General features: G+C 33.9%; 1 protein-coding gene across 3 annotated transcripts in view; it reads right to left on the bottom strand.

The window, feature by feature from the left end:
- KIAA0825 (KIAA0825 ortholog) overlaps positions 1-17936 on the bottom strand; it is a 408362-nt gene that overhangs the window by 313294 nt on the left and 77132 nt on the right. For all 3 annotated transcript variants that reach the window (XM_060093150.1, XM_060093152.1, XM_060093151.1), the window contains exons 4-5: positions 12916-13084; positions 9202-9871 (exon numbers count right to left, since the gene is read on the bottom strand). In XM_060093150.1, the coding sequence (XP_059949133.1) occupies positions 9202-9871; positions 12916-13084 (839 nt within the window). The remainder of the gene's footprint in view (positions 1-9201; positions 9872-12915; positions 13085-17936) is intronic.

Genomic DNA, 17936 nt, shown 5'->3' on the forward strand with positions numbered 1-17936 from the left:
ACCTTTGTTGCTTTAGTGTCTTTAAAACAAAGATTCAGAGGCCTCTGAACATTTAATGGTGAATAATGGGGTCAGAAGAATAGAGCCATGCAGCAGAAAAACATTTTAGGTAAATAAAGATATGTGTGCATATGCATAATACTACATATCTACCCAACCACGTAACATACACCCTCCCCTCATACACATCCAGTCATTTTTCTCATAGTTTTTAATCAAATAGATAGTTTTCACAGATGATACAACCTTTAGTAGGAAGAATTTAAATACGCCATCAACCCCTTAGGGAAAAAATTCTAGTGTGAGACTTTTCGTTTATTTTCTTATGAGGCACTGAGGTATAGTGGGAAGACACTTCTACTCTTAGTTCCGTCTCCAACTTGATTTGTTAATCAGCCAAAATGCCGTAGTTTTTGTCACCCATAAAACAAGAACTGGAGTTGCTGCACTGCCTAATTTCAGACTGGTGGTGGAGCAAATATAAATTAAATTAAAAAACCCAAAATGTGGAAGCATCTTGCAAACATATCGCTAACATGTAGGATTATTATTAATTAATCGTAAAAAGGATCTTAAACCTAGCAATAATTGCTTCAACTATTTCAGTAACTTAATTACTTTTAGCTTAACTCTGGCAAAAGCCTTATATGTAAGCAGATTACCTGCTTCTCTAGGAATAAAATGAGAGCCTCTTCTAGACATTTTTTTATATTAAGTAAAAAATTAACATTATTATTTTCCTTTTCATGTGTTAGATGGAAAATCTTGGATTTTTTTTTCCTTTCCAAATTTTTCCCAAGCAGAAAATCCAGTGATGTAGCTTTGCACTCTATTACTATCATAGTTGCTTCCAAAATCCAAGGTTGTTTAATTTTATATGTAGAGAATAAATATATGTGTTACAATTCCAGAAAGTCCAACACAAAAATCAGGATCTGTGGCTCATGGGAATTACTCTTCAAATTATAAAAGGGTTCCTGATCTTGAAAGGGATTTCATTTAGCAAGAGAAAGAAAGACAGTATTTAAGAGAATAGGCTTGGTCATAATTCAGAAATGGATTTGAATCCCAGTCGAGGTACAACCTAGCAGTGGAACTTTGGGAAAGCTCTTTAACTTATCCAACCTCAGTTTCTGCAACTATAAAGGAGGGATAATATCCAAATTTTCAGAGATGTTTGTAAGAATCAAATGGTGTATCAGTGCATAAAGTGCTTAGCATGGTGCATGGCAAATTAAAAGGACCTAAAAAACAGTATCTATTATATAACTAACTTTATATATTTGTAAATAGATAACAAGGAAAAATGAAGATGATCAATGAGAAAATATTAACAAAAATTAATGGTGAATTCATGTTCTGAGTAGCATCCTTTGCAAAGTATATACTTTATTCAGGTTTTTAGTGCAAAACAGAGCCTAAGCTATTTGTGCCTTACCAAAACTCAAGAATCAGAATGGCTGGGAATGACTTTTAACACAGAAAACACTACTTTAAATGGCATGAAAAATTTGTCCTGTCCTGCCTCTTATATAAAGGATGAAATAAAACTAAATAGTTCTAATTTTCACCCTCACCTTGATGGATCACCCTGTGTACTTCTACTATAGAGAGACAGACAGTACAGAAAGGAATCAGTACAGAACATCCTCCAGGCTCAGAAAAAGGGAATACAAGCCCGTTCTCTCTACTGATGGCATGAATGTCCTAGCACACTCTAGGAGAAGCCTCAAGAAGGCTCTGAACATGCCATGTAACCGAACTTGCGGAAGGGAAGGCTTTAGAATCAATTATGCCAAAACCCAAATCACGTTTGACTTTCTTTACATGCTGAAAAAAATACTAAAATTATTTACATAAGTTTAACATGTACAATTGTTTTCATATGGCTCATGAAATTCTTACCCACAGACTCTTAGGAAAAGATCACTCACTCTTCCATGCTTTATAGTCCTAATTCTGAGGTTTTCATTTTGTTCTTACTTACAGAAGGGTTTGTATGGATACAGAGACACTTTCTGAGAAAAAGTATTTAGTCCATACCCACTATCTATAGCATTGCAGAAATGAGCTGGTTCTTCCCCAGGAAAAAACACAAGTCTTAAATCCCTGCTTTGCCTACTTTAAATACATGCCAGAGAAAAGGCATATGAATTTCTTTTCAATCAACAATACAAAACAATATTGTATTTCCAGTTCTTGCCCGTGTTCTTAATTTTCAATGATCTGATTTAAAATGCTACTAGAAAAAAAATTTGAAACAAAAAATAAAACAAAACAAAAACAGTTGGTTGTAGGATCACAGGGGAAGCCCAAAAAAGAATTTCTAGGAATAGCTTCAGATGTCAGCTGGAAGGAGAGACTCTACTTTCTGTTTTTGCTTAATCACGGACTCCCCTCTTCACCCTCCCATCCTCATTAAAAATGCAACTGTAGGAAGTGGGCACTTTCCATACTGCTATTTTCAAGTTTCACTTGGAGAGGAAAAATCACACAGATGAAGATCTAAAGGGCAGTTTTGTATTTGTTACAGTGGCATACAAAGCCACACACTTAGACAGCTAATATATCTGTACTGTCAGTCAGCAAAGAAAATAAATGTGACAGTTTCCAATGACAAATTGTAGGTATAAAAAATCTGGTTGTGGAATGATTTCCACATCACAGAGTCAGAATAAGTTTAGAGTTAAAGCTTAGATATTATCTAATATAACCCTTTCATTTTATCAATTAGAACGATATGAAGAGGTTAAATGACTTATCTAAGGTCACAAAAACAAGGGGGTAGGAGATTCAAGACGAGCACCCTTGACTCCTGATACCTGTACTTTTCACCTTCTGAGAGCAAGTACTTGTAAACAAGGAATATACCAGTATTTCAAGAAAGAATAACAAGTATGATAAAACAGTGGGGAAAAAAAGCTAATCAACAATATCATTTATTAGTATTTTCAACAACGCTACAACAAAAAACCCTGAAATTGTACTATTACTTTAAAGGAATTTGTGATAACTGAATAAAGATATAACTTTCTTTTAGGAATTTTTTCCCCATTACTGTTTTGTATTACTTGAAATTTCAGCTTCTACTAGTGTGGGGTTAGAAAACAACAAGCATGATTGACATCAGAGATCTAATGGAGATCTTAACCTCTGTCTCAGGAGCACAATAGGGTCAAGAGATGTGGTATCCTTCTAGGAGGCTTGGTCTCTTCTGTAGCAATACCATACAAATGCTTCTTTCTGTACACACTTTGCATGCTGGCCTCAATATACTTCTTTACATTTCCCTGAGATCATCACTCAGCTAGTCAGAGCTACTTGAGGAGTAGGAGAGAAATTAGGGTGATTTTGACTGGCCTACTTTCCAATTGTGATTTGTGCCTCCTTAGTCAAAATTCTGCCTTTATCTGGGCTTGAGCGTCTTCTTTACTCTAAAGGATCTTTTCATCCCCAGAGGGATTCTGTTTCCCCTACCCCCAATCTTACTTAAACAAAATATCAAGGAACTGGGAGAGGGAAGGGGTAGAGGCCACCAAGTTTCAACCTCTCACCCACTGGAGATCTTTAGAAACCTTCCAAATACTCAAAGGCATGTATCATACACTCAAGTCTTTCCCTTTCAAGCTAACAATAACCTCAAGAAAAATTCAGAGTAAGATATACAGGGGACCATGACATTTATCCTATGATTGAAATCTCCTAATTGCATCGTTTCATATTAAAATACAGAGAATTTATCTAACTAAAATTTACTACACATAAACAATCCTCTTTTTCAAGCACTGAGAAAAGTAGCAATATCTTTTCTTACATCCAAAGAAAATACAATTTTAAAAGTAAGAGTAATTTGATGACTTAATCACTTAAAAGAGTATCCGTAAAAATCATATTATTCTTTTCTAGAATATATCACCAAATCACAAAGAGTCTATAATATTTACATTATAACATTATTTCACCATTTTCTTCAAATATCAAAACATAAAAATAGACACATAGACCAACGGAACAGAACTGAGTACCCAGAAGTAAACCCTTGCATATATGGTCAACTAGTATTTGACAAGGGGACTAAGAATACTCATTGGGGAAAGGGTTAAATAAATGGTGTTGGGAAAAGTGGATAACACATGAAGAAGAATGAAACTGAACCATATCTTACAACATATACAAAAATTAACTCAAAATGGATAAAAGACTTAAACCTAAGACCTGAAACCATAACACTCCTAGAAGAAAGCATAGGGGAAAAGCTCCTTAATGTTGGTCTTGGCAATGATTTTTCGGATATAATACCAAAGGCATAAGCAACAAAAGCAAAAATTAATAAATGGGACTATATCAAACTGAAAAGCTTGTGCACAGCAAAAGAAACTATCAACAAACTGAAAAAATCTATGAAAGGGAGAAAATATTTGCAAACCATATATTTAGTAAGGGATCAATATACAAAATACATAAAGAACTCATACAATTCGGTAACAACAACAACAACAAAATCCGATTAAATAATGGGCAGAGGACCTGAATACACATTTTTCCAAAGAAGACATACAGATGGCCAACAGGTACATGAAAAGATGCTCAAGATCACTAATCATCAGAGAAATGCAAACCAAAACCACAATGAGATATCACCTTATACGTGGCTATCATCAAAAAGGCAAGAGATAACAAGCATTGGTGAGGATGTAGAGAAAAGGGAACCCATGTGCACTGCTGGTGGGAATACAAATTGGTACAGCAACTGCAGAAAACAGTATGGAGGTTCCACAAAAAATTAAAAATAGAACCACCATCAGCAATCCCACTTCTGGAATATATCTAAAGGAAATGAAAACAAGATATCAAGGAGATATCTGCACCCCCATGTTTGTTGCAGCATTATTCCCAATAGCCAAGATAAGGAAACATCCTAAGTGTCCATTTATGAATGAATGTATAAAGAATATGGGAGATTGAGATAGATAAAATGGACTATAATTCAGCCATGAGAAAGAAGGAAATCCTGCAATTTGCAACAACATGGATGGACTTTGAAGGCATTATGCTAAGTGAAATAAGTCAGACAGAGATAGACATATACTATATGATATCACTTATATGTGAAATCTAAAAAAAACTAAACTCATAGAAACAGAGTATTAAGGTAGTTACCAGGGGATGGGGGATGGAGGAAATGAGGAGATATTGGTCAAAGGGTACAAAGTTCCAGTTAGAAGATTTAAAATTTCTGGGGATCTAATGCCAGCATTGTGATTATAGTAATAATAATGTATTACATACTTGAAAGTTGCTAAGAAAGTAAATCTTAAGTGTTCTCACCACACAAAAGTAATGGTAATTATGTGACATGATGGAGATATTAGCTAATACTGTGGTGGTAATCGTTTTGAAGTATTAAGTGTACAAACATTAAGGGTACAAATCAACATGTTGTACATCTTAAACAGTGTTATATGTCAATTATATCTCAATAAGGCTGGAAAAAAGAGACTAGTGTATATACAAGGTCTGCTTAAGATATCTCAGTAGATCACAAAATAAGCATTACGAAGTCTTCGAATGAGAAGACTGTGGGATAGTTTAGGGGAAAGTAAAACAGTGACAACACTAAAGTAGATTTAGCATACAGAGGATTCACAACAGTGTTCTTAATGGAATGAGCTATTTCCGTCCTGTTCTTTTAGGCAGTAGAGCACAGTTTTAGTCAGGGCATTGCAGTCAGACAGACCTGAGTTTATATCCTGGCTTTACTTTGTAACCTTGACCAAATTACTTAATATCTCTATGCCTTAGTTTTCTCACTATATAATAGAGATAAATAAGGGTACCTACCTTGTTGGGTGGTTAGAAGGACTAAATGAAATAATGTGCTGCAATGTCTGACCCAATAAATGCTAACTCTTGTTACTTAAGGAATGTCTAGAGTTTCAGGCAAAATATCGAAGACTTGGGCTTCCCTAGTGGCACAGTGGTTAAGAATCCGCCTGCCAATGCAGGGGACACGGGTTTGAGCCCTGGTCCGGGAAGATCCCACATGCTGTGGAGCAACTAAGCCCATGCACCACAACTACTGAGCCTGCCCTCTAGAGCCCGCATGCCACAACTACTGAAGCCCCCGTACCTAGAGCCCATGCTCTGCAACAAGAGAAGCCACCGCAATGAGAAGACAGCGCACCACAACGAAGAGTAGCCCCTGCTCGCCATAACTAGAGAGCCTGCGTGCAGCAACGAAGACCCAATGCAGCCAAAAAAAAAAATCGAAGACTCGGTGAGTGTAAACATATACTAAAGACAATATACAACCCATTCAAGCCAATCTAGATTTTATTCAAATAGGAATATAAATTATAAATTTTATTAAGTATTTATAAATTATTATTATTATTTTGCTAATCTCAAACTGTATTTCCTTAATAAATAAAATTTGGTCATTGGGCAAAATATTAGTGGAAAATATGATTGCTCTGTTAAGAGTTAGTTTAGGAGTTCTCACACAGCATTAACAGCAGTTACTCAGTTTTCTTCCCTTTACCATGTCTAGCTTAGAAACCTTAAACACGGTAGCTGCTAAATGCCTTGCCTGTGGCAGGTACTCAATATAGCAGAATGGAACTGATTTTCAGGCAGCCCACTTGAACAGTGCTGTTTGAAATTTCTTTTACAAGTGACAAAGAATTTAATTTTGCACTTTGAGACAAGACCCAACAGCATGGTGGTTAAGAACATGGGTCTTGAAGACATAGAGATCTATATGTGAATCCTGACTTTGGGCAAGTGACTCAAGGCAAGTTAATCTTTCTAAGCTTCTTTCTTTGTTTATCAAATTGGGATAATAAGGAAAGGGATGCACTTAGTACAGTGCTTGGCACATGGAAAGCATTCGTTTAACAAGTGATTTATACCAAAGTTCAGATAAAGCAGCTTGAGAAAGATCAGTGCACTTGGACTTGTGAAAGGGCTTCAAATTTTGGTGTAAAAGCCAACGCACATAGTTCTCTCTCACAAAAGGGAAAACACCTCAATATCAGCCCTAAAGACTCCATAGCAATTTACACATATTTTTAACCATATGGATCTTTTCTTCTGGTATAAACTAAACTATATTTAGCACATATAAACTTTCATGTTGAAAGTACTTTACAAGTAAGCATAAACTTTTTGAGAGGACATAAAAATTATAGAAAATAAGTACACTTATGAAAATGCATTTAAAATTTATGTAATAATTAAAATGAAAATCTATTTACTTTGTTCCTAAATTCACTGATTTTGTATTCTGCTGTAACTTAAACATGGCTGATGCACCTCTGTTCTGTGATGTGACACAGCTTCCTGAAGAAAATAAAAATTCTAAGACAAAACATTAAATTATTTGAAAATTCATATATCATATTCATATAATAGATTAATATTCATATATCAGAGCAATTTGGTATTGTGGTATTTTATTAAGGAAGGTAGATAAAAATATAGTGAGCTATGGAAATTTTTATGAAATGATCATAAATTCAAAAATAGCAATTCACCAAATGATAATTTTCAAATAATTAAAAAATATAGTTTATGAACATATTTAGAAACATACCTCAGCATTCTATGTAAAGCATGAGTAATCATAATTTTCAAAATAATCATATTTTTTACCTTAATTTTTCTTCACTGGTAGGAAATTAAAATGATGACAAGAAAAATTTATTATATCATAATAGATTCTTTTATCTTTTGAATAAAATTAGGAATCTTCAAATCCTCTTTTATTATATATATTCTTGTAGGAACAACATTAGGGGAACTTTAAAAATCAGCTGTAGTTAATGCTATGCTTCCATAACCAATTATAATATAGAATTTTATAATTAGTATTTCATAATAGGGCCATATTGGCATTGGCTGACTAAAATATTACAATTTTAAACTTCCAATTTTCATTAATAAAAATTTCAACAAGTGTTCAACAATTCTTTTTACTTAATAATGCTTCAGCTCTGGGGCTTCCCTGGTGGCGCAGTGGTTGAGAATCTGCCTGCCAATGCAGGGAACACGGGTTCAAGCCCTGGTCTGGGAGGATCCCACATGCCGCGGGGCAACTGGGCCTGTGAGCCACAACTACTGAACCTGCGCAGCTGGAGCCCGTGCTCTGCAACGAGAGAGGCCACGATACTGAGAGGCCCGCGCACCGCGATGAAGAGTGGCCCTCGCTTGCCATAACTAGAGAAAGCCCTTGCACAGAAACGAAGACCCAACACAGCAAAAATAAATAAATTAATTAAAAATAATAATAATAATTTAAATGACAGGAAAGAACACACTTCTATTACTCTACTTACAGAAAAACAAATGCATAAGAGAAATGTGTAGTGGAGAATTTCAGAACATTTATTTTCTGATTTATTTTCAAATTTGTAATTAAGTTTAACCAAATAGAAAAGTTAGAAAATTAAAGATATCAATACTGGAGAGGGTGTGGAGAAAAGAGAACCCTCTTGCACTGTTGGTGGGAATGTAGACTGATACAGCCACCATGGAGAACAGCATGGAGGTTCCTTAAAAAAACTAAAAATAGAACGACCATATGACCCAGCAGTCTCCCTACTGGGCATATACCCTGAGAAAACCATAATTCAAAAAGACACATGCACCCCAATGTTCATTGCAGCACTATTTACAATAGCCAGGTCATGGAAGCAACCTAAATGTCCATCGACAGATGAATGGATAAAGAAGATGTGGTACATATATACAATGGAATATTACTCAGCCATAAAAAGGAACAAAACTGGGTCATTTGTAGAGATGTGGATGGATCTAGAGACTGTCATACAGAGTGAAGTAAGTCAGAAAGAGAAAAACAAATATCATATATTAACACATATATGTGGAACCTAGAAAAATGGTACAGATGACCTGGTTTGCAGGGCAGAAACAGAGACACAGATGTAGAGAACAAACGTATGGACACCAAGGTGGGGAAGTGGCGGGGGGTGGGGGGACGGTGGTGGTGGTGGTGGTGGGATGAATTGGGAGACTGGGATTGACATGTATACACTAATATGTATAAAATAGATAACTAATAAGAAACTGCTGTATAAAAATAAACAAATAAAATTCAAAAATTCAAAAAAAAAGAAAAAGAAAATTAAAGATATCAAAAGGTTTAAGTTAAACCAAACAGAAATTTAAAAAATCACTAACCCAAAGCATGCACTGCTCCTCTATGCCTGCTGGAGCTCTTGCTTGTTTTAATCACACGGACAGCACTTTCTTTGAACTGCAGCTCACAAAAATTTTCAAGAAATTTTGCCATTTCTTCTGTAACAGTATCCAGGTAAGTTTCTTTAATGAATTTCACTGTTGAGGATGGAGCTAAAATTTCACGTAGTGTGTTAAAATCCTCTTTTATCATTGAGTATAACTTAAGCATTGTACCTTGGTATCCATTAGCCATTATGTCTAAATTTGCTTCTTTGCTGTAAGAAGGAAAGCAGTTCTGCAGAAGTTTAGTCAACAGTTTATTCTGTATGTTTTGGTACTTGATTGTAACTTCTGATTCTGGATACAGAAATAAGAGTTGTTGTATGCATTGATTTTTCAACAAAATTTTTTGCTGTGAATTGTTTATTTCATTGTGGGTTTGTAATTTGCTCACTAAGAAGCGTCGAAGATGTAGTCTTATATCATCCCATATAGACTTTACATCCATAGAGGAATGATCTTCAACAGAATGAAGAGAAGTACTAGAGAGGAAATGGAAAGATGTTCCACTTAGAGTGGATGGGAAGGAAACACTGCTGTGGCAGGAGAGGTCCCAAAGTAAATCCAATACGATTTCTTCTTGATTTTGTTCATTCTTCAACAAATCTTGCTAATAAAAGTAAATTATAATGTTAGAAATGTGATTAACTATAAGAGTAGCAGGAAAAAATGATTTCTACAATCATACAGAATTTCATAATCATTCATTTCAATTTAGAATCAATACTATGATGTTTTCAAAAAAAACTTCTTTTTGCATTTGAAAGTTAATCTATTCAGACATTTTAGAATATTATCTTTATGGTCTGTTAAATTTTGTAAAGCCCAGGTGATGAACTAATTTTTCAATTAGATTTCTCGACACATAGTTTTTAGCCCTCATTGTTATGCATTCCTGATATAACCTGAGCTGTTTGGAAGCTTTAGCTTAAAAATTCTAAATAAAAATCTATAGTAAAATATCGACTGAAATGTACTCCTAAGATGAAATAAATTTAAGATCATGCCCCTAATTAATACCTAGTAGATAATTTTCATGCCTGAATGAGTATACTTATTATTATACATCTCCAAATGAACATAGAGAACAGAGACCTTTAAACATAGTATGTGCCTAGGGGTTACTAATAACTGCCATCCTGAGAAATAAAAGTTAATACATTTAAAGACTTTAACTTTCATTTAAATTCCTTTTTGAGAGTCTTGTTAAGAAAGATTTTACTTTGGAAAGTAATCTGAGAATATTTCAGTCTCTCCAAAGAAATAACTAACTCAAAATGGGAAAAAATACTCTCAGAATTGTTCCTCAAACCGTAAGAAATTTTTTTTTAATATTTTCTGTGTTAACTGACAGAAACAATAGTAGGTGTAATTAGGTATAGAAAAGGGACAAAAATTTACTTTGTTTTTGGACTTTGAATTACATGCACAAATTCTCCTTACATGCTGACTCTCCTAATTATGTCTATTCAGGTAGTACTGAAATTAGTTTATATTCTCTAAGTAGCAACAAGCTGATTATTTAAAAAACAAAACAAAACAAAACAAAACAACAACAATGGAAGCAAGGTTCAAGCTGTATAAAATCAGGCCAGCTTGGAAATTACCAATTGACAAAGGTATTATGTGTGACTCAGAAAAATGAACAACTCCTAGACAAATTCCAGGGCTCTCTCTCAGTCATTCTAAGCATTGTAATCTCTAATTTAATGTTCTGTCTGTAATAAATAATAATACCTAATATCTATGTAGTAGTTTATTATATAAAAAGCACTTTTTGATACAGTCTCTGACTTCTTCATAATGAAAACTCTGTGACATAGATACTTAAAACCCTAATTTACAGATAAGGACACTAAAGTGCAGTGTGTTTAAGTTACTTTCCAAATGTCACACATAATAAAGCACAGAACCAAGAATGGATGCCTGGTTTCATTCTCCTCATCCACGTTCTTTCTACTACACTCTAGAGAATCAAAAAGTGAATTGACTTTTCTGAAGCTCCACTTTCTCTCTTCCTTTTTATTTAGTTCTTTTGATACTTCTGGAAAATAAATGTGCTTAGACAGAGTCCAGAACACCAGCACTATGGTAAATTCTATAGAGCAAACTGGTCATATTAGTGCCTCAGACTTGGGTTTCTTTAAATCAGTCAATAACTGTAAATATTTGATCAAGCAAACATTTAAAGAATGATAGATTTAAAACATGTGAACATGTGTTAAGTATGATTGCTTAAATTTTGAAAATGACTTCATACAACTGCCATAATGAGAACCTCTGTTTCTTATTTTGTTAGATAATTAATAAATAAAAACTTTCTATGGAAAAAAATAGATGTATGAAAAAAGTTCTGTCAAGATTGACACTTTCAGCATGTAAAAACTTGACAAGGTCATTTTAATCTGGATCTGTTTTAATAATGTGGTTCTTTTCTCAAAATAACATGATCAATTATGTTAAAACAGCTAGGTCTGGAAGACGCCTATCAGTCTAATGAATTTGAGCAAAACTAAGGCGGCCTTTGCCCTGAAGTGAATAGAGAATGACTTATGTGTGACAGATTAAAAGATAATTAAAAGCTTTTGCTTTTAATTAAATGAGAAAGCATTATTATATCAATGTTAATGAAATTCATTACACATGGCTCTTAATAGAAATTAAAGGAATAACTATATCCATATTTATTCTTCAAGGCTCCACCTTCAAGAGATAATGGGTGAGAGGATTTTCTTAAAAGAATAAGCCTTCAGGGCACATAATCTTCCTTTCTCTTCCTTTTATTACTTTGTAAACATTAAAGAGACACCTGCAATAATAACAATAGCCAAAAAATTTTTCATCTGATTCTGTCATCCTAAGCCATCTACAACCTCAAGATATTTTCCACATCTGCCTTAGTCAATGTTTGATGTTTACACAAAAACAGTGCCTTTTTTCCCTAAATTAAATTAAAACCGTAGCTACAGAAATCCTGTTTTCTAACATTTGTGCTGTTTCTCTAGTTTTTGGAAGCTAGCTACCCTTGTAGATACAGGTGTAATAACATAAATATTTCTTATTGAAGGCTACAAAAACCTCTCTAACATAGAGGGTGGTCAGTATCCAAGAATGACGAATGTAATAATTCTCCATCAATTAACAGTGTCCTATAAATTGCTGCCTTGATTGAAAAGAACTGGATATGCCTGCAGGTTGGGGATGAAGGGAATAATGGACAAGGCTACTTAATAGATACAACTGATGATGATCTTATTGTGCTTAGTAATGAGCGCAAGAAAATGAGTAGTTGTGAAGGGACACAAAATGTAATAGATACCAACTTTTCTGATAGACAATCGTGGTACATTTCAGTACATTTTGTGGTGTTGATATGGTATACATCACACCACAAATCCCTCAGGAATTATAATGTTTAATGCCCATTTATGTAAAACCTCATTTTATTATAAAAATCATAGTGAAAAATAAAAACACATAGCTCACTGGATTCCACTAAGGATATAGAAACAAAACACGAACCCTAATCCCTAGATATGGTGGGCTAATATGGTCAATGGAATAAATATTTACGTACAGAAATTGAATGAAATGTATTCCATGTTCACCCACCCCACTCCACTGTTAAAACAAAGATTCTATTTTTTTTTTTACCAGTGTTCTGAGAAATTTTATCATATCTCCATGGGGAATGGATGGTGACTTGGATGAATTATAATTATAATTATTTAGCCATTCAAAACAATCAGTTGTTGTTTGTAGCTGCACATCTGGACATTGTTTGTTAACTTCAGACTGTATTTCTTTAATGCAGTGTTCTATGCTATAAAAAAGAAAAGAAAAATTATTTTGGTGGGAAGTAGGTAATGGTTCTGTCTCATAATATCACAGATCCTGAAATGTTTATATGCAGTACCTGGTGGCATACAATTTACAAAATTATAAAACATTCATATATGAAAATAGTAACAAAGAAACTATATATTTTCATTCATAATTGAAAACTGAAAGCTCAAATTTTCTGGCCATTTCAATTCAAATGCAATAGAGGAAACATCTAGCTACTCAAAGATGAATTGGAAGTTCTTTTGTGTTAAATCAAAAATCAAGTATAGATGCAATGAAATAATGATCCTCTTGATAAGCAAGCAGTGGACGGAAGACAGAGATAAAATATTCTTGATGACAGAAATCAGAAACATACACTATATACTAATACGTGAATGACTACATAAATTATGGAAAACCTCAAGCAGTGCAATATTAAGAAATCACAAAAGGTACAAAAAACTTATAAATTTAAAAGTTGTAAAAGATACATGCTATATATACACTGTTACTACAGCTAAGTATCTTTTCCTGCCATCAAACTCTACTCCAAAAAAAAAAACCCCAAAACATGCTAAAGATGGCATGTTAAAAAAAAAGACTGGAAGGAAATGAAACAAAAGGTTAATAGCAATTATCCCTGGGTGATGAAATTTGGTGTTTTTAATTTTACTTTTCTATATTTTCTAAATTTTTTGAAGGCGTAAGATGAAATTCTTCATTTACAAATAAATAAATAAACAGAGAAAACATGCCCAACTGCATCCTCCAATATATATATGTTTAAAAAATTCCGTTAAAAGTATCCTTAGCTCTGAAACTAAAAAGATGCACTATTTTATTTTAATTTTCATTTAAAAATCTGTGCATTAATTATCATAAATCTTTGTGGAGTAAACTGGTGACCTTAAGCATAATGTCATCTGTGGAGCCACATGGATATGACATATTACTACCACCTGATGGCAGCATATCTAAACTGCAAGAAAGCTTATAAACAGGAAAATTATTTTGAAGCTGAATCTCTTCACCCCAAACTGACAAGTTATGCATTTGCCTCTTAATAGTATTAAGAAACATCTGTTACTAAAAAGGTTACTACTGTTTTGAAAATATCATTGCTATTAATTATCGATTCCATGTGATAGAAACACGGAGGCTTTGGAAACCAAGCTCTGATGATTAAAATTGATGTCATATGAAATTCTCTTCTTCGAAATTCATATAAGGTATTGGTTGCATATAAAACATACACTGTAAAACTTTAAGGAAAAATTTTCAGGAGACTTCTGAGCATGAGCGAATTCAAACTAAATTACCATGAAACAAATACATTCTGAGAATCAAAGAGACTTTTCATGAAAACAAAGAACTTGCAAGAAAAACAATACCTCCTTAGGCCACAGGCCACTCAGTTTCCTGATGAGACAGTCTTACTCAGGAATACCAGTTCTAAGTCTGACACAAGATTGGCATATATTTTCTTAATTTACGTAAGCACTTCTATGGACTGAGAAACACGATGCCCAAAGCACATACCTTGACTCTAGGGACTGGTTATCAAAGGTTCTTATTATAGCATCCTCCTGTCTCACTCAGTCAAACCTAATAGATTACAGCAATGTGAATTGGAAAGGCTCAGCCGTTAGTCTACCTAAATCTATTTCAATCAAGACTCAGCTTTTAGGCTAATCTCTAACATGTGAATCTGGGTAGAGGCCAATAACTACAACTTATAAATAGAGTAAAGCCTTGAGAGAGCAAGATATTCTAGTAATTGGTCCAAACACTGATAAAGGGATTGAGCAGTTGCATTTCAGAGGACCTCCCTCATTGATACAAACTAAGACAGTTGAAATGGCTTTTAAAATCATTTTGTCACAAGTTTTAAAATGACAGAATTCACCTGTACCTGATTTTGTTTTTATGTGGCTAAATATCTGGTCATTCTGCCATTCACCACTGTCTATACATCTTACTTTAAAAGTCTGAAGTCTAGAGATTTATCCCCTGATTATATTCAAAATGAATATTTTCAAAATTTAAGATGAATATCAGTTTGGCAATTTATCTTCTTTAACTGAAGTCAAAATTAATTTAAAAAACAATTTTCAACATCTAAATGGTAACATTATTTTCACATATGTGTAGTAACACTGCTGATGGAGATGGTGATCTTGGGTGGGAGGAGGTCTATATATATCCTCAGACTTAAATGATGCAAGATCTTGATCTAGCTTTTCAGAAATAACATGATACTTCTCTTTATTCTGGTTTAAGTGTTTTTTGTTTTACTGTAAGTTGCTTCTAATTTTCTTTAGAAACAAGGTCAGTCATGAAAACATAACCAAGGTAACTCGGCAAATAGAAATCCAGTTAGCACATTTATTAACCAAAAATGGCAAAAGTCTAATGTAGATGTAGAATCTCTGCCCTAAACAGTTTAAATCCCCAAATTTACACCATTAGTTGGCTTAGCAAGGACTTTCTAAAAGCATATTCTTAACTTTATTTGTAATATTAAAACCATTGAAAATAGCCTAAATGTCCATCAATAGGAGAATAGTTATATTCATTCAGTGAAATAGTCATGAAAATAAACTAGAAATACAGTTATCAACATAGATGAATCTAAAAAATGTAATGTTGAGAGGGAAAAAGGTATAAATGAATACAAACCATACAGTAGTTTGAAAACATAACATATGATCCTACATGTTGTTCAGGATTATAAAAATATGTAGTAAAAGTGTAAAGAAATGTGCTGGAAAAGGAGTACAATCTATAAAAATGCTGAATCACTGTGATGTAAACCTGAAACTAATACAGTATTTTATTTTATTTTAATTTTTTAATTTAATTTTATTTATTTTTTTATACTGCAGGTTCTTATTAGTCATCAATTTTATACACATCAGTGTATACATGTCAATCCCAATCGCCCAATTCAGCACACCACCATCCCCACCCCTCCCGCGGATTTCCCCCCTCGGTGTCCATACGTCTGTTCTCTACATCTGTGTCTCAACTTCTACCCTGCAAAACAATTCATCTGTACAATTTTTCTAGGTTCCACATACATGTGTTAATATACGATATTTGTTTTTCTCTTTCTGACTTACTTCACTCTGTATGACAGTCTCTAGATCCATCCACGTCTCTACAAATGACACATTTTTGTTCCTTTTTATGGCTGAGTAATATTCCATTGTATATATGTAGCACATCTTTATCCATTCATCTGTCAATGGGCATTTAGGTTGCTTCCATGTCCTGGCTACTGTAAATAGTGCTGCAATGAACATTGGGGTGCATGTGTCTTTTTGAATTATGGTTTTCTCTGGGTATATGCCCTGTAGTGGGATTGCTGGATCATATGGTAATTCTATTTTTAGTTTTTTAAGTGACCTCCATACTGTTCTCCATAGTGGCTGTATCAATTTACATTCCCACCAACAGTACAAGAGGGTTCCCTTTTCTCCACACCCTCTCCAGCATTTGTTATTTGTAGATTTTCTGATGATGCCCATTCTAACTGGTGTGATACCTCATTGTAGTTTTGATTTGCATTTCTCTAATAAATAGTGATGTTGAGCAGCTTTTCATGTGCTTCTTGGCCATCTGTATGTCTTCTTTGGAGAAATGTGTATTTAGGTCTTTGGTCCATTTTTGGATTGGATTGTATGTTTCTTTAATATTAAGCTGCATGAGCTGTTTATATATTTTGGAGATTAATCCTTTGTCCGTTGATTCGTTTGCAAATATTTTCTCCCATTCTGAGGGTTGTCTTTTTGTCTTGTTTACGGTTTCCTTTGCTGTGCAAAAGCTTTGAAGTTTCATTAGGTACCATTTGTTTATTTTTGTTTTTATTTCCATTAAACGAGAAGGTGGATCAAAAAAGATCTTGCTGTGATTTATGTCAAAGACTGTTCTTCCTATGCTTTCCTCTAAGAGTTTTATAGTGTCCGGTCTTACATTTAGCTCTTTAATCCATTTTGAGTTTATTTTTGTGTATGGTGTTAGGGAGTGTTTTCATTTCATTCTTTTACATGTAGCTGTCCAGTTTTCCCAGCACCACTTATTGAAGAGACTGTCTTTTCTCCATTGTATATCCTTACCTCCTTTCTCATAGATTAGTTGACCATACGTGCGTGGGTTTATCTCTGGGCTTTCTATCTTGTTCCATTGATCTATGTTTCTGTTTTTGTGCCAGTACCATATTGTCTTGATTACTGTAGCTTTGAAGTATAGTCTGATGTCAGGGAGTCTGATTCCTCCAGTTCCATTTATTCCCCTCAAGACTGCTTTGGGTATTCAGGGTCTTCTTTGTCTCCATACAAATTTTAAGACTTTTTGTTCTAGTTCTGAAAAAAATGCCAGTGGTAATTTGATAGGGATTGCATTGAATCTGTAGATTGCTTTGGGTAGTAGAGTCATTTTCACAATATTGATTCTTCCAATCCAAGAACATGGTATATCTCTCCATCTCTTTGTATCATCTTTAATTTCTTTCATCAGGGTCTTATAGTTTTCTGCATACAGATCTTTTGTCTCCCTAAGTAGGTTTATTCCTAGGTATTTTATTCTTTTTCTTGCAATGGTAAATGGGAGTGTTTCCTTAATTCCTCTTTCAGATTTTTCATCATTAGTATATAGGAATGCAAGAGATTTCTGTGCATTATTCTGTATCCTGCAACTTTACCAAATTCATTGATTAGCTCTAGTCATTTTCTGGTCGCATTTTTAGGATTCTCTATGTATAGTATCATGTCATCTGCAAACAGTGACAGTTTTACTTCTTCTTTTCCAATTTGTATTCCTTTTATTTCTTTTTCTTCTCTGATTGC

The sequence above is a fragment of the Mesoplodon densirostris genome, chromosome 3 (assembly GCF_025265405.1).
Source record: "Mesoplodon densirostris isolate mMesDen1 chromosome 3, mMesDen1 primary haplotype, whole genome shotgun sequence".
NCBI classification, from domain to species: Eukaryota; Metazoa; Chordata; class Mammalia; order Artiodactyla; family Ziphiidae; genus Mesoplodon; species Mesoplodon densirostris.